This window comes from Bidens hawaiensis, unplaced genomic scaffold (assembly GCF_021521415.1).
Source record: "Bidens hawaiensis isolate Kalapana, Puna unplaced genomic scaffold, B.hawaiensis_p1.1 tig00001236_1, whole genome shotgun sequence".
Taxonomy (NCBI): domain Eukaryota; kingdom Viridiplantae; phylum Streptophyta; class Magnoliopsida; order Asterales; family Asteraceae; genus Bidens; species Bidens hawaiensis.
Window position 1 is genome coordinate 1,665,902 of NW_027491070.1, and position 24,586 is coordinate 1,690,487.

General features: G+C 34.6%; 4 protein-coding genes across 4 annotated transcripts; 3 read left to right on the forward strand and 1 right to left on the reverse strand.

The window, feature by feature from the left end:
* Positions 1-2,162: 2,162 nt before the first annotated feature.
* LOC143567352 (glycerophosphodiester phosphodiesterase GDPDL7-like) lies at positions 2,163-6,091 on the forward strand. Its single transcript, XM_077053799.1, has 8 exons — positions 2,163-2,331; positions 2,431-2,727; positions 2,801-2,913; positions 2,987-3,494; positions 3,713-4,033; positions 4,129-4,268; positions 5,094-5,574; positions 5,674-6,091. The coding sequence occupies exons 1-8, from the start codon at positions 2,163-2,165 to the stop codon at positions 5,991-5,993; spliced, it is 2,349 nt and encodes a 782-aa protein (XP_076909914.1). The 3' UTR covers positions 5,994-6,091.
* Positions 6,092-8,999: 2,908 nt separating this feature from the next.
* LOC143568662 (uncharacterized) lies at positions 9,000-10,828 on the forward strand. Its single transcript, XM_077054762.1, has 3 exons — positions 9,000-9,192; positions 10,234-10,257; positions 10,365-10,828. Exons 1-3 carry the CDS (start codon positions 9,000-9,002, stop codon positions 10,664-10,666), a joined length of 519 nt encoding a protein of 172 aa, XP_076910877.1. The 3' UTR covers positions 10,667-10,828.
* Positions 10,829-13,035: 2,207 nt separating this feature from the next.
* On the forward strand, positions 13,036-16,421 carry LOC143568670 (calmodulin-binding protein 60 E-like). Its single transcript, XM_077054765.1, has 7 exons — positions 13,036-13,242; positions 14,051-14,126; positions 14,328-14,386; positions 14,501-14,994; positions 15,075-15,235; positions 15,327-15,530; positions 15,616-16,421. The coding sequence occupies exons 1-7, from the start codon at positions 13,112-13,114 to the stop codon at positions 16,204-16,206; spliced, it is 1,716 nt and encodes a 571-aa protein (XP_076910880.1). The 5' UTR covers positions 13,036-13,111; the 3' UTR covers positions 16,207-16,421.
* A 574-nt stretch (positions 16,422-16,995) lies between these two features.
* On the reverse strand, positions 16,996-20,870 carry LOC143568679 (two-component response regulator ORR22-like). The gene is made up of 6 exons (XM_077054772.1): positions 20,371-20,870; positions 19,832-19,984; positions 18,654-19,028; positions 18,500-18,576; positions 17,390-18,340; positions 16,996-17,301 (listed from the first exon to the last, which is right to left on the reverse strand). The coding sequence occupies exons 2-6, from the start codon at positions 19,896-19,898 to the stop codon at positions 17,233-17,235; spliced, it is 1,539 nt and encodes a 512-aa protein (XP_076910887.1). The 5' UTR covers positions 19,899-19,984; positions 20,371-20,870; the 3' UTR covers positions 16,996-17,232.
* Between the last annotated feature and the right edge of the window lie 3,716 nt (positions 20,871-24,586).

Sequence of the window (24,586 nt, forward strand, 5' to 3'; positions counted from 1 at the left end):
ATCATTTAGTTACAGAGATACCAGGGCGATGATGAGAGACTGGGCGAGTATATGGTCTTCACTAGTTGAATCCTTGAACTAAACGGATTTTATCTCACCGAATTGTCGTGCTATCAGCAAGTGTTCACGAGCGTTGGCTAGATAAATTTAGCCAGTAGCCTATCTAAAGGATTCGTTAAACCGTTAAAAAAATTCGAGGACAAAACATTTCATTGTCTAAAATGAGTTTTTTCAGATAAATAAATAAATTAAAAAAAAAAAGGAAATCATTTTTTTTTGTTCTATTTAAGGTGCTCAGTCATGAAACCATAGCTAGGGTTTACAGACAGAAGAAATCAAATGACTCCAACAACAAAATGAAATGAGGCAGCGGGAGGTATGAATAATAATAATAATAATAATAATAAAGGTTTCTAAGGGTGGTTGCCGCCTCCTGCCGCCGATGATCTTCTCTTCTCTTCTCTTCTGTTTGTCCCATAATCAACAACAACAACCCTTGTCTTATTATTATTATTATTATTATTATTATTATCATGGCTGATGACTTGCGAAATGAAATACTGACTGACTGGCTGTTTGATGAAATGAAATGCTTCAAAGCTGTCTTCAGAATCACTAGCTGATTATTATTATTATTATTATTATTATGAGGCTATGATGATGATTATTATTAATTGTTGTCTGAGTAAATAAAATAAAGTTTGAGATTCACTGTATCTTGGCGGGGCAAAAGAGTTTGCAGCCATGGCGGTGCTATCCTCTTTCTTTTATCAATTTCTTTTACATCTGAGCCTCAATTCTTCTTTTCTAAACTACTTTTATTATTATTATTATTATTATTATTATAGTTTTGATTGTTCACCGATTTTAGTAATTTAGGAACGTTAATGCTGGTTGAATTTTGACCTAGAATCAAAACTACTAAAAAATTGGTATTCTAAAGTATGAATTTTTTTATTTTTATTTTTTACAAATAAAATATGATTAGTTAATATTATTAATTGGTATTCTAAAGTATGAATTTTTTTATTTTTATTTTTTACAAATAAAATATGATTAGTTAATATTATTAATTTTTATTTTTTACAATAGAGAGACATGTAATCGGGCAACAAGCTGTGTCGTCAGCTCCTTTTGAATGGCAAAATCGATCCTGCTAAAAACAAAGTTATCGTTCTTTGGCATCGTTGAGTTACCGCGCACCGACCTTTTCAGAAGCGTAGCCGCATCGAGGGCAAGAGACCTAAATGTATCGAAATCATGAGCTGTGGTTCAATATGCTCTATAGTATAAGTCGGGATGATTCCATATGCTCTAATTTATGTCACAATAGTATAAGTCGGGATGATTCCATATGCTTTAATTTATGAATTGTGACACCACCTGTTCACGGGTTTGGATTAGGGTGAACCCTTTATCTATAAGGAGAAATGTCGTATATGGGGTTCAATAGACGGGTTAAACGTGTTATGTTATCTACCACACATTTTACCAATTCTTGAAAGTATGTAACTATATTATTTAATAAAGTTTATATGCTTTAGCTTACAACATCTACCCATGAATCTAATCTTATATTTTTTTTGGAACATAAACTAACAAGATTGAAGACACAATCAAAACATTGTCTCTCCACTAATTTCGGAAAACCATTTTTTCCTATTTAAATATGAAACATGTTTTACAAAAAATGGATTTGGCTCCATATAATCAGAATTCAACTCCTAATATTAACATGTTATCCTATGATATTATTAGCAACCTATTAATACATTTTCTTTGTGGGTACAATTTACCAGTATTGACCCATTATCTCTATGCGCATTTTCTTTCAAATTCCCTTACAGAGTTTCTCAATTTTCGAAACTCCGCAGCAGGGGAAATCATCTGTTAAATCACATTTTCGTATAAACACGTAAGTTTTTTTTTTTTCCTTTTTTCTAAATTTATTTTCGTTGTTTTGATTTCGTTCATGGCCTGTTCGATTCAAACCATGAACAAATTGTGCCTAAATCTTTTTAAAACGTCTGGAAAGATTTAGGTACAATTTATAGATTCTAACATTCATGTTTCTTTTGTCAACAGAAAGAGACGAGACCCGTAAAAAGACGTTTTCGTGATATGTGTTTTATTACATTTTTGGATGCAAGATTAAACAAGATATGATCAAGGAGTTACTCTTTGGTTTCCTGTTAATTTATTCATCTCTTGCCAAACATGGTCATTTCGGACGCGATAACAAACCTCCAAGACGTGCATGCTTGCAAGCCAATCCTGGTCCCGGTCCAGGCCCTGGCCTGGGGCCAGGAAAGAAATGGCTAACTTTGAACGGTAACGTCATCATTCCTTCTTTCGCCATTACAATGTCATTAACTACAACATAATCTATTTATATCAAGATTATAAATGCATGTTTTTGTGTTTGTTTAGGTGGTGAGCCATTGGTGATAGCCCAAGGTGGTTTCCCGGGGCTATTCCCGGACTCATCAGGTGCAGGATACTCTGCAGCTATAGCAATGGGCGTGCCCGGTATCCTTAAGTATTGTAACTTGCAACTAACAAAAGATAATCTAGGAATATGTCTACCCGACATAAAGCTCGATAACTGCACGGATGCAGCTACCAAGTTCCCTAAGCAGAAACGACGGTACAACATTAATGGAAAAGACGTCGATGGTTGGTTCGCTATTGATTTAACCATCGACGAAATAATGAAGGACATAAGTTGTAAGATTTCATATTTCCATCCTCGTTATGTTATGCGTTAAACGCACTCGATAACATGTGTTACATAAAACAGTGTTACAGAATATCTACTCAAGAGCAAGTGTTTTCGATTTTGTATACCCTCCGCTTCAACCCGATAGTGTTTTTGGCCTCGAGCCGAAAGGCAAACTGTGGTTAAACGTTCAGGTGGGTCCCGCATTGCGTAACATTACTAACACAAGTTGTTTGTTTTGTTTTAATCTACGCGTTTATTTTGTAGAACGACGCGTTCTGGGGCGCACATCAGTTAAGCGTAGTACGATATATCGACGATTCCAAGGAATTCTTTACAGCTGATTACATCTCATCACCCGAGATCGGGTTCTTGAAAGCCGTAGCAACAGGCAAAAACATGGACTTAACGAAAACCAAGCTCGTGTTCCGGTTCATGAAACCCGACGAAGTTGAGCCAACTAACAAGGAAACATATGGGGCCCTTGTTAAGAAACTCGGGATGATCAAGGCATTCGCTTCGGGTATTCTTGTCCCGAAAGACTACATATTGCCCGTTGGGAAAGACGGGTACCTTCAGCCCGCAACAACCCTTGTTGCAGATGCTCATAAAGAAGGCCTCATGGTGTATGCTTTGGGTTTTGCATCCGATACATTTTCGAGTTATAACTATAGTTATGACCCGGCTACAGAATACTTGCATTTCGTCGATAATTCAAAATTTGCAGTCGACGGGGTTGTTACTGAGTTCCCGGGTTCGGCCTCAAACGCTATCGGTAAGTAGTCAAGTTCCTAGCTGCGCGTGTCAGCCAGGTTTGACAGTTCGGCGGTTTGAACTGATTTTTTTTTTAATATAATAAAAAATGGCCAGTTTCAAACCATCAGTTAAACTGTTAAAACTGTCAAAACCGAACTGTATATATTTGACAAAACTGGCTGACCTGTTTCGGTTTATATGGTTTGATTTGTTTCAATGGTTTATAAACAATGACAGCATGTTTAGCTCAATGTCCAAACTTGGGCCCGAAGGTCGCAAACACGTTGATCATATCGCACAATGGTGCAAGTATAGATTACCCCGGGTGCACTGATCTTGCATACAAGAAAGCTATTGAGGATGGGGCGGATATAATCGACTGCAATGTGCAAATGACACAAGACGGTGTCGCATTTTGCTTGGAGTCAGCTGATCTACTTGGTAAAACTAATGCAGCAATGGCATTTATGGACAGATCAACCACCATCCCGGGTATTCAACCGAAAAGTGGCGTGTTCACGTTCGATGTCACGTGGACCGATATCAAATCCGTTAAACGTGAGTAGTTAGTTACATATTCGGTTATAATCGAATCGAATCAAATGAATATCATTTTTTTTTTTTGTATTTTACTTATTTTCACTTCATTGTAGCCTTGATTCAAAACCCGTTTCAGTCAGCCGGATTGTTTCGAAACCCGAAAGCTAAGCATGCTGGAAAGTTTCTGACACTGCCAGAGTTTTTGGAGCTTGCTAAGAAGAATTCATCAATGGGAATTCTCATTGGAATTCAAGTAAGTTTTTAATGTGACCGGACCGGACAATATGAGTTCTAGGGGTGTAAACGAGCCGAGCCTGAGCTTTGCTCATTTTGACTTAAGCTCAAGCTCGAGCTCTTTTTTCTAAAACTCGAACTCAGCTCGTGAGTCCATTTTTCAAGCTCAGACTCCACTGGTTTTTTATTTATTAATAAATTGTACACATTTTTAATTATTTTTATATAAATTAAAAAAAAATCTTAAACGAGCCAGAGCTCAGCTATGCATTGTGAAATTAATACATAGAAGTTCGAAAGAGGTAAAACTTAAACATATACAAGGCTCGTTAAGGTCTAAATATCATCATCATCATCATCATCATCGTACTCAGTATATCCCACCAATAGCAATGCTATGGTAGGGTCTGAGGAGGGTAAGATGTAGACAGTCTTACCTCTATCCCATAGGGATAGAGAGGCTGCTTCCGGTGAGACCCCCGGCTCGATAGTAGTTTTGCATCAAGCCTTGGACATAAGGCACATAGCACTCAATCATCAGGGACACCGGCTGATTGGTGCATGTGCCCTTGTCTTTCGGCTATCAACGCCACCACATGATGCCTGATTAACCTTCCGCCACTTTTAACGTTATTTTCACGAGATTAGTAAAATAACGTCAAAATTAGTGCACTTTTACTTTTGCCCACCCGAGGGTTCACACATATATACATTATATGCGCGCACCGCAAGCAGGGCGTTCGTTAAGGTCTAAATGAGCTTCCCATACAAAGCTTGAGCTCGATAACTAAACATCTATTTATGGACAGTTAATTTCTGACATCATTATTTAAACATATTGCAGCATGCTGCATACCTAGCATCAAAGAAGGGCCTAGATGTCATCAGCTCGGTTAACCTTGCGCTCAAGAACGCGAAACTGGATCCGAAACAGCAAGTTTTGATCCAATCTGACGACACGTCGGTGTTAGCAAAGTTCAAGACATTGCGGCCAAACTACCGGAGAGTTTTGCAGTTCAGCAAGCCCATTAGTGACGCCCCGAATCCCGTGGTTACTGATATTAAGAAGTACGCTGATGCGGTTAATGTGGGGAAGAAATCAATAGTTCAGGAGAGTAAGATATTTTTTTCAACAGGTTCGACGAAAATTGTCGAAGAAATGCATGCTGCAAACATCTCGGTGTATGTTTCGGGGTTTTCGACAGAGACGTTGAGTATGATGCTTGATTTTTATAGTGATCCGTATACCGAGCTTGTTTCGTTCTTGGCGGAGGGTATCGATGGTGTGATCACCGATAATCCGAAAACCGCAAGTGCATTTATGAGTAAGTTATAAGTAAAAGTAATAAATAGACCCATAAATTTTTTGCGTGGGATTTTTACGTATATATAACACTAATGTCTGCGCGGTTGTGATGTGACAGGGAGTCCATGTGCTGATCCAAAAGGCACTGCGCCATTTGTATTCAACCCGATAAAGCCTGGTGACTACCTAGCTCAAGTTGAGCCGAAGCTTTTACCACCCGCAGCAGCGCCTATACCGCCACTGCAGGTAACGGATGTTGTGGATCCTCCGTTACCTGCAGTTAACGACGCTGCACGAGAGGAGAGCGATTCGGGCATGAGTGGAGACGAGGACGAGGACGATGGTGGTTCGAAGAAATCGGGACAAGGGAGATTAGATGTTGATGTGGTGACAATGAGCTTATTGTTGGTTGGATTGGTTTGTGTAATAGGATGTTGATTTTTGTTGTAATTAATATTTGGTTTAGGATGATATTGGTTGGTTAGTGTTCAGGATTAAGGATTAAAATGTGTTACTACAAATTTTATTTTGGTGCTTAGTTTATTATCCTCTTTATGTTTTTCTCTTCCATCATTTCATTTCTACATTACTTCAAAAAAATAAAAATAAAAAACATAAAAATCTTTGAACATTGAAGCAATGCATTAACAATTTAACATTATGACATGATGTTAAAATTGAATTAGATACACGAAAGTCGAAAACCGCAAAAATCAACAGAAGATTCATGTTATTTTCTTTCAAAACATACTTGTAAGAATGCACCATATACACTGCTAAATGCCTAAATGCAAAGATTATAATAGATACTGCATGCTTCAATCTATGAATTAACTGAATCCTTATATAGCTAGCTAGGGTGTGCATAAAACCAAAAAAACCGATCGGAAACTGAAAAAAGCGAACTGTAATTAAATAATTACTAAATAATAAACCAACTGAATTTAAGTTTGAAAAACCATTCACTAAACAAGCTCGAGCTTTAAAGATAAACTCTACGAACCGAGAACTAACCGATCCGAGCTTACACCCCCACTTCAAACTAGAGGTGCACAAATCGAGTTTTCTAATACCCGATTCCAAGTATGGAACCGGGTTTGGGTATGACCGGGTATTTGAAAATTGGGTATTGGCAATACCCGGATCGGGGTTCAGGTTCTGGTTTTTATTTGAATACCCTATCTCCGAGTATTGAAAAAATCGGGTTTTTGGCCTTTTTCCGAGTATTTTTTGGGTATAGATTGGGTTTTTTAAGGTGTTGACTTTTTTTGGGGGGTATTTTTTATGATATTTTTCGGGTAATCTCCGGTATAGATTGGGTATTGGAAAAACCCGGTTTTGAGTATGGAATCGGTTCTGGTTTTCGGGTATTATCGGATACAATGAAATAATAAAACTAAGGGTGGCAAACCCAACCCAAATGGATTGTTTTGGGTCAAGATGGATAAACTTTAAAAGTTAAATGGGTTAGGATGGATCATAAAAATTCTTCAAGTGAGTCAGGATGGGTTGGAAATATACAAGTGAGTTTAATTTATAGGTTAAAATGGGTTAAAACAAAATATCCAAGTTATCCAAAATTTATCTAATTCAAAATACCCAAACTATCACGTGCGAAACAAAACTCATCTGAAACCCAAAAAACGATCAAAACGAAACAAAAACCCCGAACTGACTAAAACGAAACAAAAACGAAACTGAACCAAAATAGAAGAATGACCAAAACGAAACAAAAAAAACGGGAATGAAACCGAAAAATTGACCAAAACGAAACAAAAAAAAACGGGAATGAAACCGAAAAATTGACCAAACCGAAACAAAAAAAGTGAAATGCCGAAAAGCTAACCAAAACTAAACAAAAACACCGAATCGACCAAACCGAAACAAAACTGAATCGAAATAGAAAAACGACCAAAACGAAACAAAAAAACCGAAAAGTTGACCAAAATGAAACAAAAAAAAACGAAATGCAACTGAAAAGCGGACCAAAACAAAACAAAAACACCGAACCGACCAAAACGAAACAAAAACACCGAATCGACCGAAACAAAACAAAAAACCAAAACGAAACTGAACCGAAATAGAAAAACGACCAAAACGAAATGCAACTGAAACCTGACCAAAACAAAACTAAAACACTAAACCGACGAAAGCGAAACAAAAAAACCGAAACGAAACTGAACCGAAATAGAAAAACGACCGAAACGAAACAAAAAAATCGAATTGAAACTGAAAAACTGACCAAAAGGAAACATAAAAAAAAACTAAATGCAATTTAAAAACCGGACCAAAACGAATCAAAAACACTGAACCGACCAAACGAAACAAAAAAACTGAAATGAAACTAAACCGAAATAGAAAAACGACCAAAACGATACAAAAAAACCTATATGAAACCGAAAAACTGACCAAAACAAAAAAAAACGAAATGCAATCAAATAGCTTACCAACACGAAACAAAAAAACTGAAACGCAGCCGACCAAAATAAAACAAATGTTACAAAACGAAACAAAAAAACGAAATGAAACTGAAAAAACTGACTAAAACAAACCGAAAAAACCGAGAAATCGAAACCGAAATCATTGAAACCGAGCAAATACCAAAACCGACCGAAATGAAAAAAAACAAAACCGAACCGAAAAAACCCCGAAAAACTCGAACCTGAACCGGTATAAAAATTTTTTTTATTTTTTTTTTATTTTTTATGAACAAGGGTGATGGGGGAAACTTTTTAGTTATTTTACCTTTTGCGTTTTTTATTTATATTTTGAGTTATTATTTTTTAATAATTTTTTTGAATATATTTTTGATGAGTTTTTAAAACCCTTTGTATGTCAACTTTCACTTGGGTTAAGATGGGTTAGTTTTACCCATCTTGACCCATATCCATCTTAACCCTTTATTTTAAAAATCCTTCCTAACTCATACCCATCCTGACCCATCACCCAAATCCAACCCAACCCACTCTCATTGCCACCTCCAAATAAAACCATATGATTCATCAGAAAAGTGGATGATAGCTACTTTTTTATGCCTAATAGGATTTAACCACAGTATTGGGTCCAGTTCCGGGTACGGGTTTGGTGCTGAAATGCATATACCTTATCCGAACCCTACGGGTAGGGTCGGGTACATGTTCTGGTAGTAAAATCCCGGGTATAAAAAACCGATTCCGGGTATATGTCCAACTTAGAAAGAAACCGCGTACGGAGTGAAAATAACATAACTTGTTTCTTTCACTGAAAAAGAATATTCAAGTGTCGGTGATCACCATATCTCCCAAAACAAATCAATAATAATAATTTGAGTGACTTATTACTTTCACACTATGATATCATGTTATTATGTTACTATTATGATACTACTACTAGTCCATTAGATAGATAGATAGATCTCACACAAACAACTCTTCTATTCACAGAGAGTGAGAGATCTACCTACCAATGAGTCGTGGATCGTGTTTAAGGTGTTGTCTGGTGATGTTTGCTGTGATCTCAGCACTCTGTGTCTCTGGACCAGCTCTTTACTGGAGGCTGCAAAATTTCAAATCAACTTCAGTTTCTTCTTCTTCTTCTTCTTGTAGTCCTTGTGTCTGTGATTGCCCACATCCTCTTTCCCTTCTTAAACTTGCTCCAGGTAATTTTAATATTGTTATTATTATTATTACTATTACTTTTTTTAGTTTTTATCTTTTACTGTTTGATTAGGTTGTAATTAGTATGGGATTTTTGTGAATTTTGAGTATTATTAATGGACTCAAAGTATATATATACAGTTGTTTGTTATTGGATCATGAGGATAAAAGTATAATAATGGAGTAGTATAATTTTCTTCTTTCTTTTCTGCTATTTACTGCTCAAGTTTGCATTTTTATGTGATGATCTTTGTTTAATAGCTTGACTGAGACTGTATTTGATCTGGGATTTTTATAAAGTTTAGAGCTTTTGTCGAATCCAAGTATGCAGAATTGTTATCTAGATGAAGATCCCTGTTTCTTGTGATAAAATTAGGAGCAGAACCCTAGTCTAGCCCAAGCTTTAGCTAGGCTTGAGCTCGGCTCATTTTGACTTACGAGAGCTCGAGCTTGAGCACTTCGAGCTCTTTTTTCTAAAGCTCGAGCTCAACTCATTAGTTGTTTCTTCAAGCTCAGGCTTAGCCTTGTTTATTATTTGTTAATTAATTTATATACGTTTTTAATTATTTTATATGTTTTGAGAAAAACCTTAAACGAGCTCATGTAGTACCTTCAACGAGCCAAGGCTCGAGCTCGGCCTGCAGTATGAAACTGATAGTCTAATACATAAAAGTCTAAAAGAGGTCAAACTTAAAAATACACAAGGCTTGTTAAGGCTCGGCTCGATAACTAAACAAGCTTTATTTAAGGCCCGGGCTCGGACCAAGCTCAAAAAAGTTCAGCTCGTTTCGGGCTTCTTATTGATCCAAGCTCGAGTAGATTGCAACCAGCTCGACTCGTTTGCACCCCAAGTTTTGAAGTAAAAATATTTTTTCATATGGAGTTGATTATTTTGTAAATAATATGATTAAGCGAGACTGTGTATAATGCTGCAGAAATTGCAAAAACTGATCGATATGTTTGTACTTTTAGTATATAATTTGTAAAAATCTGTAAATTTTTTTATTCATATATTAATTCTTGTTTCTTTTCATGTATCGCAGGCTTAACTAATCTTACAGTTACAGGTAACGTGTTCATCCTTTACGGTTAATTTGATACGAATCATGATTAAATGTACAATTACATTTTTTCTTTTTAACTTATATGCTAATTTCATCATTTTAAAATCCAGATTGTGGGAAAGATGATCCGGATTTGAAAGAAGAAATGGAAAAACAGTTTGTAGATTTACTATCAGAAGAATTAAAACTGCTAGAAAAAGTTAACGAAGAACACATGCGCCATATGAATATCACATTTGGTGAAGCGAGACGAGCAGCGTCTCAATACCAACAAGAGGCTGAAAAATGCAACACGGCTACTGAAACATGCGAACAAGCAAGAGAGCAAGCCGAAGCGTTAACCAGACAAGAAAAAAAGATAACTTTGTTATGGGAAAATCGAGCGAGACAGCTTGGTTGGCAAGGCGAATAATATTAATATTATTACCATTTTTTTTCCGGTATTTATTCTTCATTTTTCGGGTTTCTTGATTGTACTTTGTGATTTATATAGCTACTTACAGTATTTTTGTTAGCAAGGGAGCCAAATGCGCCCTTGAGTGTTATCATATAAGTTGCGTAATTGAAATGTTGGTTTAAGTGATTTAATTTTAAAGATCTTGATATTACTTTAAGTGATCAATAGATAGATAATCAAGTGTATTGATTGTTAATAAATTTGATTATTTAAGGAATTAATAACTAAAATGATTTAGAATTGACATTAGGCGGTTTGGGGTAAAAAACGAGACAAAAAAGTAATTTTGTTTTACTCTTGAGATGATTATTTTTACCGGGACTAAATAAATATTTAGTTTCTTAATGTTACCATACATGTTGTATGGGGTTTTACGTGGGGTCGTTTGAGTATTATACTGACACGTCATATAGGCCATAATGTTATATGGGTCATATGAGTTGTTATACTGACACATCATAAATATAGTATTAAGTGGTATATCGACACATCATACGGGTCATATGAGGTTATATGGGTGGCATAACTTTATAGAAAATAACTAATTTGACAAGTTTAAAGACTGTATAAATTATACGGGTCATATAATATCACACACCGCTAAATCTTACGCTAATATGCGACAATTGCATGTGATTCCTTGACTTGAAAGCAACATGGAACTCCTCAAAACATAACAGGGGTATAGATATGTTGAAATATGAAAATGACATGTATGTTGACATGTTCTTTGATTTTATTACTTTTGTTAAACTAAATTAATAGTCGTAATAAATAATTTTCTTTGTTTTATGAAAACGATAGAGTGACATCTTTCTTTGAATATTACTTTGTTTTGGCTGTAAAAAATTATTTTCTTTCAAAATCAGATGCAATATATGTTTGGGATGAGAAGTTGACCTATATGTTTTAATTATATCAAACTTTTTGACCAATTCTTTAAGTGTTTTATTCACGTTTTTATATTAATATAAGGTGTTAATTGTGTTGGGTTCACAGTTACAGGATTTTGGATTAAATATGTGCATACTTGTCTAAAATTATAAAATCATGTCATGTTTGTGTCGTTGTGGATTAGAATAAATGGATATCTTTAAAGGTAAATCCATTTGATGGAAAGCATAATTGGACAAAATACCAATGCTAGACACGATACATAAAAGAGGGGTTTTAGAAGCAACCAACGTATGTCTGTTAGTTGAAGATGCACTATTATCGGTGGAGCATGTATTAACTTCATGCTATGCGGGTTCGATCATTTGGCAAATTATAAGTAATTGGTGTGGTATTTCCCTATTTATGTTTTTGAGGTTAGAGATCTTCTCAAAGAACACTTAATATAAGGACAAAAAACGGAAATAAGAAAGTAATGCAATCGATTATACTCACGGTATGTTGGTTTTTGTGGAAGGCAAGAAATAAAACTATTTTCAACAAGAGTATCAATCAATAAGTTAAAGTAAAACATCAAACATTTATCGTTTTTACGGGTGAAGAATATAAGGAGAAATGGTGTGCCTAGAACGAGAGGAACTGTGTATGTCCCCGTTTTGAATTTTAATAAAAGAGGGTTGTTCAAAAATATAAAGATAACTCCCTAAATCTTTATACAAAAGTTTAAAACTCCTCAAACTTAAATGGGTTTGGCTCGTTTATTAAATAATGTGTTTTTTCGGTTAACTTGTTTATTAAACGAATTATGTTAGGTATGTGTGTGCAAAGTGCAAACATGTCAGACCCGTGAGACCCGACTCAGGCCCGCTTAGTGGTATTCTCAGGACTCGGGACCTAACCATATTGTAAATGACTGAGTCTGATCGGTTCAGGCATTACTCGGTTTATGTAAAGAGAAAATGGCCAGACTCGTGACACCATTCATGACCCGTTTAATAGTATTGTTAGGACCCTGGAAATGGCCCTATTATAAATAACCAGGTCTGGTCTTGCGAGTCTTATCCGTTTCTCGGATTTAGTATTTTTCGTGTTAGTAATCATTGAAAAGAGTATTAGTATTTAGCTATGATAGATAGAAGTATACAAAATTAGTAAAATCGAAGCTTGTTTCTAAGGGCAGTTGACTTCATATTCACCGTCATCATCATCATCATCATCGATTTGCAAATTCATGTTTCATGAATACAATAATAATAATAATAATAATAATAATATTCACCGACTAAACCCAGCTAGCTGTTCTCTCCATCATACACGCACCAATTAATAACCCCATCATTATAATAATCACCCTCAGATCTAATTACAATACAAAACACACACAAAAAAAAAAAAGATTCGTTTTTTTGTTTACCCTTTTCTTTATTATTATCAATATCAATACTTTCAGATCATCATATTGTTAAAAAGCTTCAAACTTGACAACACTAGCTTGTTATTATTATAATGATGGATGGATCAAGAGGTGAGAAAAGAGGGTATAATGATGATGATCAAGAACAAGATGATGATGGTAATAATATTAATAATAATAATATGTCTCAATCCAAGAAACCCAAGATTCCAGGTTTAGCAAGGTTTGTTTGTATGTTATAAAGATCAGTTTTTTTTATGTGATTACTGCTGTTTGACTTAGTGATCACCAACTGTTTGTGTAAATGCCTGTGAGAACTAGTTTATGATTGTTTATTATGTATTTATTTAAAAAATGGGAGAAATTTGATGTTTTGGTGGTTTATAGGAGAGAGTTGAAAATGTTTTGGTTTCTAAGTGATCCGCCATTTCGTTGTAGATTATGTCAGTTTAGTTTATCTGGTGAGTTGGGCAATTTCTCTGTGTTCCGCCATTTCAAACGGTGGATCATGAATAGTGCAAAGTTAGGCAAAAGATGCTCGATGGGATGTGACTTGTACAATCTAATTATTACCTTAGTGGTTCCTCCATTTTAAATGGAGGAATATGTGTGAATTCTCCAACTCAACGGACAATTGTCTGCAACAATGCTAGGATCCGCCGTTTCGAATGGCAGATCGCCTAGAAACCAAAACAGTTTCACCTCTCTCCTAGAAACCATTGAATCATTTCACTTTTTCCTATTTTTTTATTTTTATTTTTTAAATCAGCAGTTTTTTTTTTCTAAAATTAACAATTCCACAAGTCATTATTTGCTTTTGTATGTGTGTGAATTTATGTAATTATCTTTGTTTTAGTTTAAACATTGATATTAAAAATTTTAAGACCATGAAAACTATTGATTGCTATATAATGACCAGATAAAACAAATCCAAACTTCAAATCCTACATATTACCGAACTAGAGTACAATTTGCTGAACATTACAGATCTTATAACTGTATTGACCCGCACTACATTTTATATTGCTCAGTGTAATTGTGGAAGCTCTAAAGGTTGATAGCTTGCAAAGACTTTGCTCGTCTCTAGAGCCTCTTTTTCGCAGAATTGTAAGTCGCAAAATACTTGTGTGTGCATTGTTGCGTTGCATATAAAGTCTATATTATCTAGTTTAACTACATTTTAGCATTTTGTGACATACTGGACAAGTTCATAAGCTCCTCATAACAAAATATAAATAAAGCCGCCACGTAATTGATGTGTTTTCCACATTAATTTTATGCTTATATCGTACATGTTTTGAAAAACAGGTAAGCGAAGAAGTCGAGCGTGCTTTGACTAGATATGGGCATGGTCAAATTGCTGGAATGTAAGATGTTATTATAAAAACATAATTTAATTTAGTATTGTGCCACCTCGAGTTAACTATAAGTTGTTGATTTGGCTTTCATTAAACTAGCTTTCCATGTTTGTAATGCACCAGATCTTCACCGCCACGAATACCAGGTCCAGAAGGAAAAACATTACAGCTTCAATTTAGAACAAGGATGCCACCTCATCTTTTTACAGGTGGCAAAGTTGAAGGCGAGCAAGGAGCAGCCATTCATGTGGTCTTATTAGATGCAGCCACAGGTAATGTAGTTCAAACGGGACCCGAATCATCAGCAAAACTGACTGTAGTGGTGTTAGAAGGTGACTTTAATGAAGAAGTTACTGAAAACTGGACCGTTGACCATTTTGAAAGTCAAGAAGTCAAAGCCCGTGAAGGGAAAAGACCGCTTTTAACAGGGGAGCTACAAGTAACCTTGGTTGAAGGAGTTGGTACTCTTGGTGATCTTTCTTTTACCGATAATTCAAGCTGGATTAGAAGCAGAAAATTTAGGCTCGGTTTGAAGCTGGCTTCTGGATATTGTGTTGGAATTAGAATTCAAGAAGCTAAAACCGAGCCCTTTGCGGTTAAAGATCATAGAGGAGAATGTATGAAACATAAAGCTTACATAATAATAATATTATTATAATTCCTGAGTTTGACAATTGTATACATTATACTTTTGCAGTGTACAAGAAACATTATCCCCCTGCATTACATGATGAAGTTTGGAGATTGGATAGAATAGCAAAAGACGGAGCGTTACATAAGAAATTAATAAAATCCCAGGTTATAACCGTAGAGGATTTTCTTCGTGTTCTTGTTAGAGACCCACAAAGATTAAGAAACGTAAGCGTCTTCTGTTCGGTTCTTGTTAATAGTTACTTGCATAAAAATGTAACCTTTTTTATTTCTTTCTAAATTTTTATATAATATATAGATTTTGGGAAGTGGGATGTCAAATAGGATGTGGGAAAACACGGTGGAGCATGCGAAGACTTGTGTTTTAGGCGGGAAGCTGTATGTATACTATGCTGATATGGGTCACACCACTGGAGCTATCTTTAACCACATTTATGAACTAACCGGTCTTATATCTGACGGTCAGTTTATCCCGTTGGAGTCACTTGACCACAGTCAAAAGGTCAAACTCTTCTTTCTTGAACTTCAAGCAAGGGCCCTAACGGTTTTACAGAATTTAATCGGTTGTTTTATCTTTTATCAAACAGGTTTCGGTTGATTTGCTAGTGAAAAGAGCATATGAGAACTGGAATCGAGTCGTTGAATACGATGGCAAAGTCTTGAGCGCGTTATCCTTCCCTGCACCACCGGCTCAGAACACGATTGAATATCCGTTTATAAGTTCTGATCCAACGATGGTGGCGGGTGTTTCATCAAACACCAATCAGCAGCCAGTGTTGTCTGCTGGCACAGACAACACTGGCTACAGACCCACCGGACTGTCTTTTGATGTTCCGGGAGACTGGTCAGAACCGCAAGGACACGGGTTTGGAGACTCGTTCTCTAAGGAAGTGCGGTTGAGGAGCTCAGAGATGTTGGAAACCGATGATATGCAGAAGCTGTTGAGAAGCTTTGGAGTTGGAGTAGGCCCCACTTTTGGTCTTTATGATAATCCTTCGTACGGTTATGATATTCCTCATGAACCGCAGGTGGGTCAGGTGTATGCGCAGGGGGGTCACGGGCGTGGGTCAGGGAAGGCGGTTGTCGGGTGGTTGAAACTAAAGGCTGCATTAAGATGGGGGATATTTATAAGGAAGAAAGCTGCAGAAAGAAGAGCTCAGTTGGTTGAGCTTGATTGACTGTTAATTCAAATAGGGATGTTTTGTGCACTAAACTTACATACCCCCCCCCCCCCCCCCCCCCCCCGCATTGATGTATGCACTTAGTGCATCATGTCAAGTACCTGTTTGTAGCATGGGGAAAATATGTTTTGACTTGTGTGTAGTAACTTGTTTTGTGTACACTAAACCTTGATTTACAGATCTTTTTGTTACTTATAATGAGATAATTTGATCAGTTATGTGGCCATGTATCATCATCACCCTTGAAAGTTCGGCTAGCTGGACTCGTTATAACGCATCAGCCTTTTTAAATCCTTTTAACTTCATGTTATGTTCGTTATACCTAACACGTTTAGTAAATAAGTCATATTTGGGTTGACCTGTTTAGTCTGTTTTATTAAACATGTCAACTCACCAAACCGAAAAATCCGACAAAAAGATATGCTATGCTGAGAATTTTCAAAAGAAATGGTCATTCAAGAAAAATTTCCTTTACAGAACAAACAGTAGTACACTAACCAAAAGTATATCCTTTTTCCAAAAGCTTTAGCATATCTACCTTTTTTTTTGTATGTTTGATATAAACAAATATAGATACCTACATGTTCTGCATATAAAGCACTTTCACTAGTCATAAGACCTTAATAAAGAAAAACTTATATTTATTCTATATTCCTATCCATTCTTATTATTTATTAACCATTTTTCGACCCGTTAGAACTAAAACGATAACTCGAATAAACACATTCATTAGCGCAGGGTTCGGTAAGTTAAAACCAAGTTACCGAATAGAAAATAATCAACCATGGTCTACTATTATATCTTATAATAACTTATACCTCATAAACCTTGTACATTACCTCCAGTTCATGTTTGCATCATAACCGAAAATAGATTCAACAAAATCTAAAAATAGTTGTACCCACTGGCTACAAAGTTGATACTGAAGAAGCTAGACGTAAAAGTCCCCGAAAATAAATTACATATCATTACAAACTTCTCGATCCATAAAGCCTACTTCGTTATTATTGCAGCCTCATGTTATCATATAGACCCGAAAGAATAAGGATCAAATCCAAATTCTCCGTCCATCATGCTCGTTGGATCCTGCTCCTGTAAAACATATAAAAATGCACTTCATTTGTAAAATGTTTGTTAAAAATGTGTTTTTTTATTAAAAAGAGTTGAAAAAAGATTATACTCGTTTCATCATTCCGTTCATAAGATCATCCAAGGAATCATAACCGTTGTTTCCAACCAGACCGCTTGGTGAATAGTTTTCACCAGATCCCATTTTGAGCTCAGTGGTTGACCTGTGAGTCTTACTGTTCCCATTTGACCTATTGTAGGCCCCACAAATCTGGTCATTCGATTGACTCACGGGTCCACCTAAACCACCGCCATTGGGTGGCGGTGCTGCAGCTGCTAACATGCTAAAACCATTACCGGAGGACTGACCATAACTCTGTTTACCATACTGCACATGCCTTTGACTTTGACTTTGACCATGACCTTCAAGAGGGACCGAGGCCGTGCTAGTAATATTGGAACCGAATCCAGTAAGTGTGCTACTGCTAGCAGTGTAACCGTATTTTAACGGGTCGTGAAAGTTATCGACATCAAGAAAGGTGGAGCTACTAGAAGCAAGATTTAAAGAAGATTGACTCGCTAAAGTCGAAAACGTGCTAGAACCGTTAAAGATTCGAGCTTCATCAACGGGGTTGAAATCTTGGAGTTGGCTATTCGGTTTATTACTCGGTTGAAGTTGACCAAGGTCAAACGGAGTCTGAATACCTTGAAAAAGATTCGCGGGTTGGTGATTTGATGTCGTTGGTAACACAACCGGTTGGAACTTGTTTAATGAACTAACTGCACCGGTCATGTTTGGGGTGTGGGTTGGTTGGATTAATGACGGGCCCGTTAGGCTATGCAGGGTCATCCCGGTTGCACTGTTGAGTCTACCGAGCATACCCGAAGGTGCATATGATGATAACTGAGCATTTGATAATCTTTCTGAACCGGATAATGAACGGAAATCAGCAAGCCCGTCAAGTGGACTCATTCTCATATAAGAAGATGCATCTTTATTCCCGCCAAACGCAACCACCATGTTTGCTTGTTGACTGATTCTTTTCAAGTAAAGCCGGTACTTCTGTAAATAATAAGTTTGTTTAAAATTGCAATAAAATGACCAAAAATGACATTTTTACGAATCATTAGAGATATCATGTTAAAACAAGAGTTAAAGTCTATCAAACTAGGATCAAAACTTAAATACAAGTTAAAACATTATAAAGAAAATTAATGAAACCTGAAGATGACTTGCAACGTTTTCTCTCGTAAGACCTTCAACATTCATCAAATCAAGAATTCTTTTGGGAACAGCTTCTGCATAATGCAAAAACAATTGTCAAAAATGTGAAGAAAACAAGTTTAAATATGAACACGAGGATTAACCGACTCACTTTCAATCCCAAGTTGATTAACAGCAGCTACAAATTTTCTATGAAGGTCAATGGACCAAACGACACGTGGCTTCTTTTGTGTAGATGGATCATCATTTTCATTCTCATTATCGTCACCATCTTCGTCTTCATCTTTTCTTTTCCTGTTAAGTTTCCCATTTGGGTCCCCACTACCGGCTTCTTGTCCGCCTTCGTTATTCGCCTTTTCTTGGTTATTGTTTGACTTTGACTGAGACTTTGACTCGACTTTTCTTCTGATGACATGTTGCCAAACGTTGCGTAATTCCTCAAGGCGTACGGGTTTCACAAGGTAATCACAAGCACCGTGAATGATTCCCTTCATTACAAGCTTTGGGTCACTGTTTCCTGATAACACTGTTTTCAATTTCAAGAAACATTAGATACCATTATAGAACACTCCCACTTGCTCCAAGATTTATGACTTTGACTTTTGGGGGTCAAACGGACTAAAAGTTTAAAACTTTTGAAGAAAACTAATAGACCCTATTTTAGTTTATCAAGTTTAAAAATCAATAATATAATCACATAACTGATAGTTTTGTGTGTTTGATACCATTAAAGAACATTCCCTGTTGCTCCAAGATTTATGACTTTGACTTTTTTGGGGGTCAAAATGACTAAAAGTTCAAAACTTTTGAAGAAAACTAAAACTTGAAAACTCAATAATATAATCACATAAATGATAGTTTTGTGTGTTTAGATACCATTAAAGAACACTCCCTGTTGCTCCAAGATTTATGAATTTGACTTCTTCGGGTCAAACTGACTAAAAGTTTAAAACTTTCGAAGAAAACTAATACACCCTATTTCAGTTTATCAACTTTCAACTCAATAATATAATCACATAATTGATAATTTTGTGTGTTTAGATGTCATTAAAGAACACTGCTTCATGACCTTTTGAGGGTCAAACCAACTAAAAGTTTAAAGCTTTGTGGAAAACTAATAGACCCCACTTCAATTTATCAACTTCAAGACTCAACAAGAATGTCAAACATAAACACATGCTATCTTTTTCATTAAAGATGACATTTTTAGGCCAAACCAGCTAAAATTTGTAACACCAACACTTGTACTTTCAAGATAACTAATGAAATGCATATTAAATTTGCACCTAATCTAGTTATGTGATTATAAAAAGTGTAATTAAGACTTACTGATTACGGGTAAGTCCATTTCGAGACCCACGAGTTCAAGAAGCTTGAATCCATCCATATCTGGCATATGAACATCACTGATCACAAGATCAAACCGGTTTCAATTTTCCCTTAACATATTCAATGCTGCTCTTGCTTGATTTGTGGTTGTAACTGCAAAACAAAATAAAAAAATAATAATAATAAAATAAAAAATGATTACTTTATGAAACTAACTATAATCAAATAATATGCAAGTTGAGTATGATAAATTGATAATATAACATTAACATGTATCCTTAGACTAGATCAAAGACTTAAAAACTAAAACCTAATGTCTGCTTTCACAATCTCAATTATCATCAAAAGATTAAAAAAATGAAACCTTTTAAAGGATATGTTACAAATTCAAAACAAACATATTAAAAACATAATCTTTAAGAAAAAAAAACTTAAACTTGACTCAGATTTTAAACAACAAAACAAACTGGAAAAAAAAAATGAACACACAAAATAATGAAATTGGAAATATAATTAAAGAAATATAAAGCAAAACTAACCTTGATATTGGCATTTCCTTAAAAGCCCATCTAATAACTTTAAACAAGTTGGATCATCATCAACAGCAAGAACTCTCATCCCAATGGGAAATCTATCAACTTCATTATTAGTACCATTATTATTACTATTATACCCTCTGATTTCCTCTACTGTCATCTTGTTTTCTTAATCAAAACCAAGATTATAAAACAGATCAAACCAAGATTTCAAGAAACACAAAAAGATTCAGAAAGTTTGGATTTTTAGCATTTGTTTGACCACCTTATTGACAAACAAAACAAGCCCAGAAAGAAGAAAGAATGATTTCAAAGATATTAGAGAGAGAAAGAGGATCTTGAAGAGAGAGAAAACAAGATAGTGACTTGGAGACTTGGACTTGAGCTTAATACATATTGACAAATGACAATGATATTGACAAAGTTTAGCTATAACATATAACATAACAGACTGAATGGCTTGCAATAAACAGAATAAAGCATTTGTTTTTTGCTTTTTTTTTTTGTTTGAGTGCCTTTTTGCAGAAATAAAAAGCCCCTTTTTAATAAAATAATCTTTTGGGAAATATCAATGTATACATACACATACACATGACACACCATTTGTATATGTATATTTCCATCTTTGAGAAATAATTCAGCTTTTCTTTTTCTCTAGTAACTCTCATGGATATATATGGAAGTGTGATAACTTTTGGATGTTGAAGCTTTATTGTAAAAACAAATCTTTAAAGGAACATCACTAGTACAAGTTAGCTAAAATACAAATACCTAATGAGTTTTAAATAATTATTTTAAAAATAATACACACACAATATTTTCTTATTTAAGTTTTAACCGAATAAACGATACGCCAGGCGAAATCAAAAAATTGTTGTACTAATCGATGTAGACAAATCCTAGATCGAACGGATCTAATTTTACATTTCAATTAGTACAAAAAGCTAGTTGCTTGGGTGCGTCGGCTAGTACACTTTCAGATGTCTTTATGTAGAAACCTTTATTTCGTTAAGTTGTCGATTAATACATAAAAGCATACAAAGTCAATAAACCAGTTTTCTACCTTTTTCTTCTTCTTCTTTGCTTTTTATATTTACAAGAATGATGTTTAAATTTGTTGTATTATCATTTTTATTGGATTTTATCAATATTATGAAGATTATTTTGATTATATATATTTTAAAGTTATTTATTTGTGAGTAATTTTCTATTTTAAGATTGATATGGTAATTTAATAATTTTGTAACCTTAAAATAACTATGACACCATTTGGGTTGGAGGATGTAAGAACGGTTGATCCGATATTTAGTTAAAAAATTTTAAATATTGATTAAAAATATAATGAATCATTCCCATATATAGTTACTCAAATACTTTTATAACATGCTATAGCGTATGCTATATAAATATAAATCTAAATCACTTAACTTTTTTTTTTCAATAATTTGAATTCTTAAAACTTCTATTATTATTATTATTATTATTATTATTATGCTACGTGCATAGACTTTATATATTTTAAATTTTTTAATTTTTATCTTTACATACGTATGTTGTGTATAAAAGATTTCACACGCATATAACATAATATAAATGAATATTATATTATTCTGACCATTTTTTATATTTTAAATATAATTTAATATGTATATACAATATAATAATTTTATTATATTGAAATCAAGTACTTTCCGAAATCGCTCACGTCAATTTTTTGATTATTTCAATAAATAAATTCAGATTTAATATCCATATATCCAACCATTGTAATTACAAAAAGAATAAAGAAACTTCATGATTAAGCAATCCTAGCCGTCCATACTTTATGATCATACTAAGTGACCCCACTTGTTCCATTAATCATATGTAACTCAAATAGTAATAAACATGTTATTTTGAAAAGCTTTTATGATGGAAAGATTCTTTTTTAATTAGTTAAAGTAGAGGGTAATTTGGTAATTTCAAGTGGAAGAACAGAATCTTGGAGTAATGATGTTTAATTCCCAATTGAAGGTTGACAAGATAAGCCATTTATAGCCTTCCTTGCCTTTGCTTGATTAGGTATGGTGCTTAATTATTTCAATAATTATGATGCTTTAAATAAGAAAATAATAAAAGTAGTCTATTTTACCCTTCATTTGTGTCTACAAAATGTGACGTGCTCCTAGGAGACCTGTTTGTCTATGTTATTAAGGTTGTTACATGTTTGGGTTTATTTATGTTTTTTAGGTGCTATTAATTAACTTTATGAATGACATAGTTGAGACCAAATATGTCATAATATATCCCGAATGATTAATAATCATGTTATATATAGCATTAGACTGTAATTTTTATCATGAAATTTTGAAAAACTTGACTACAAATCTCTAATAAAGAAACTGAAACTCGAAATACTTTGTAGTTTGATCTGATAAGTGAGTAACATGATTGATATTTAAGTATGGGACTGAGTATGGAGTTAATTATACTTTTATATGATTTTAGATATTGATATGATAGTAGGTGATGTTTGTCTGATTACCCAAAACTGATAACATACTAGTATTCATATTGATTCATATAGTAGATATTTATATAGTATGTAGTAACACATAACAATATATGTTTTGAATTTATTAAATTTGTTAAAAATTAAAATTATTAAAATTTCAAAATTGTTAGTGTTGCTACAACAAATAAGGGACATGAGAGAGGTCTAACGCTCTAGAGGTTGCCAGCTTCGTCACATCCTTCGCTTAAACTTATCAGCATGGTTTGAAAGGGACCAAAGACTGTAGAAAATCATTCACATAAATGGATCCAATACTTGTAGAAAACCTACGAACACGACGACTGTTTATTTGTTTTCACACTCTTGCCATGTTTTATAAAGATGGTTCATGTCTTTGTTTCTTATTTTCGTTTATCTTTTTTTATGGAATGAGTTATTCACGCACACATATATTTTGTGAGAATAAAAATTAATAAATCTTTTAATTTTTTTTCATTAAAACTTTATGTTTATAAAAAATCAATCAAACTATTACATTCACACGTGTTTCTAATTTTATACCATCAACCTAAAAATTGTGTAGATAATATAACTTGGACATGTTGATTAAATGAACAATCATAAAGTGCGGATTTTTTAAAAGAAATTTTAGGAGATGGAGCCGAAACAATATTTATTTTTTTTAAATAAGTTTTTTTTATCTTATGTCAATTGAACCCAAGATCTAAAAGTGTTTACGTTATAATATTTTATCTTTTAACCTTTTTAAGATTAAAAATCTTTAGACTAAGGGGTGTAGGGGCTTTAGTGGGGGCTCCAGCAGAGCCAAGAACCAATAATATTATGACGTGTGACAGAGAGAGAAACTGGATAAGGGGGTGTTGGAGCCCCTGGTGGAGCCCCTGGCCCCTGGTGTGGAGGGGCTCCAGCGAAATTTTTTTTTTATTTTTTTTTATAAATATATTCAAATAACATATTATTAAAAAAACACATAAAATATTAAAAAAAACACACATTAATAAAAAACACATTAATATCTAAAATTCAAATTACAAAAAAAAAACATACTAAAAATTAAACAAACAATAATACTTAATAATGACACTAATCTAATACAAGATCATCGGGTCGCTTCGCCCACAAATGTTCAACCAACTCATGTCGAAGATTCCCGTGTGTCTCACGGCTCTTGATATTTTCTATGTTATGAAGTCTTTGTTGATCACTGATTCTGGACGGTTGTGGCAGAATGTCACCTTGGTAGTTTTGGCAGATAGCTTTGCCCTCGTCTTCTAACGTCATGTTGTGTAGGATCAGACACGTGTAGACGACGTCCATTATCCTCTCCCGAGTCCAATAACGTATCGGGTTCGCCAGCACATAATATTGTTTTTTCAGAACTCCAAAAGCTCTTTCAATATCTTTTCTAGCAGACTCTTGTTTCTTCGTAAAATACTTCCGTTTATCGGCGATTGGATCTGTAAAAGCTTTCACTAACAAAGCCCATTCGTTGTAAATACCATCGACCAGATAGTACCCGTACTTGAAGAGTTCTCCATTTGCAACAAAAGCTTGAGGTTGTTCAACCCCGTCGATAAGGTCGTTGATCAAATGTGACTGATCGATAACATTAAGGTCATTATTTGACCCAGCAACACCAAAAAAAGCATGTCAAAACCAAAGATCCTGTGACACCGCCGCCTCAAGTATAAGGGTCGGCCCTTC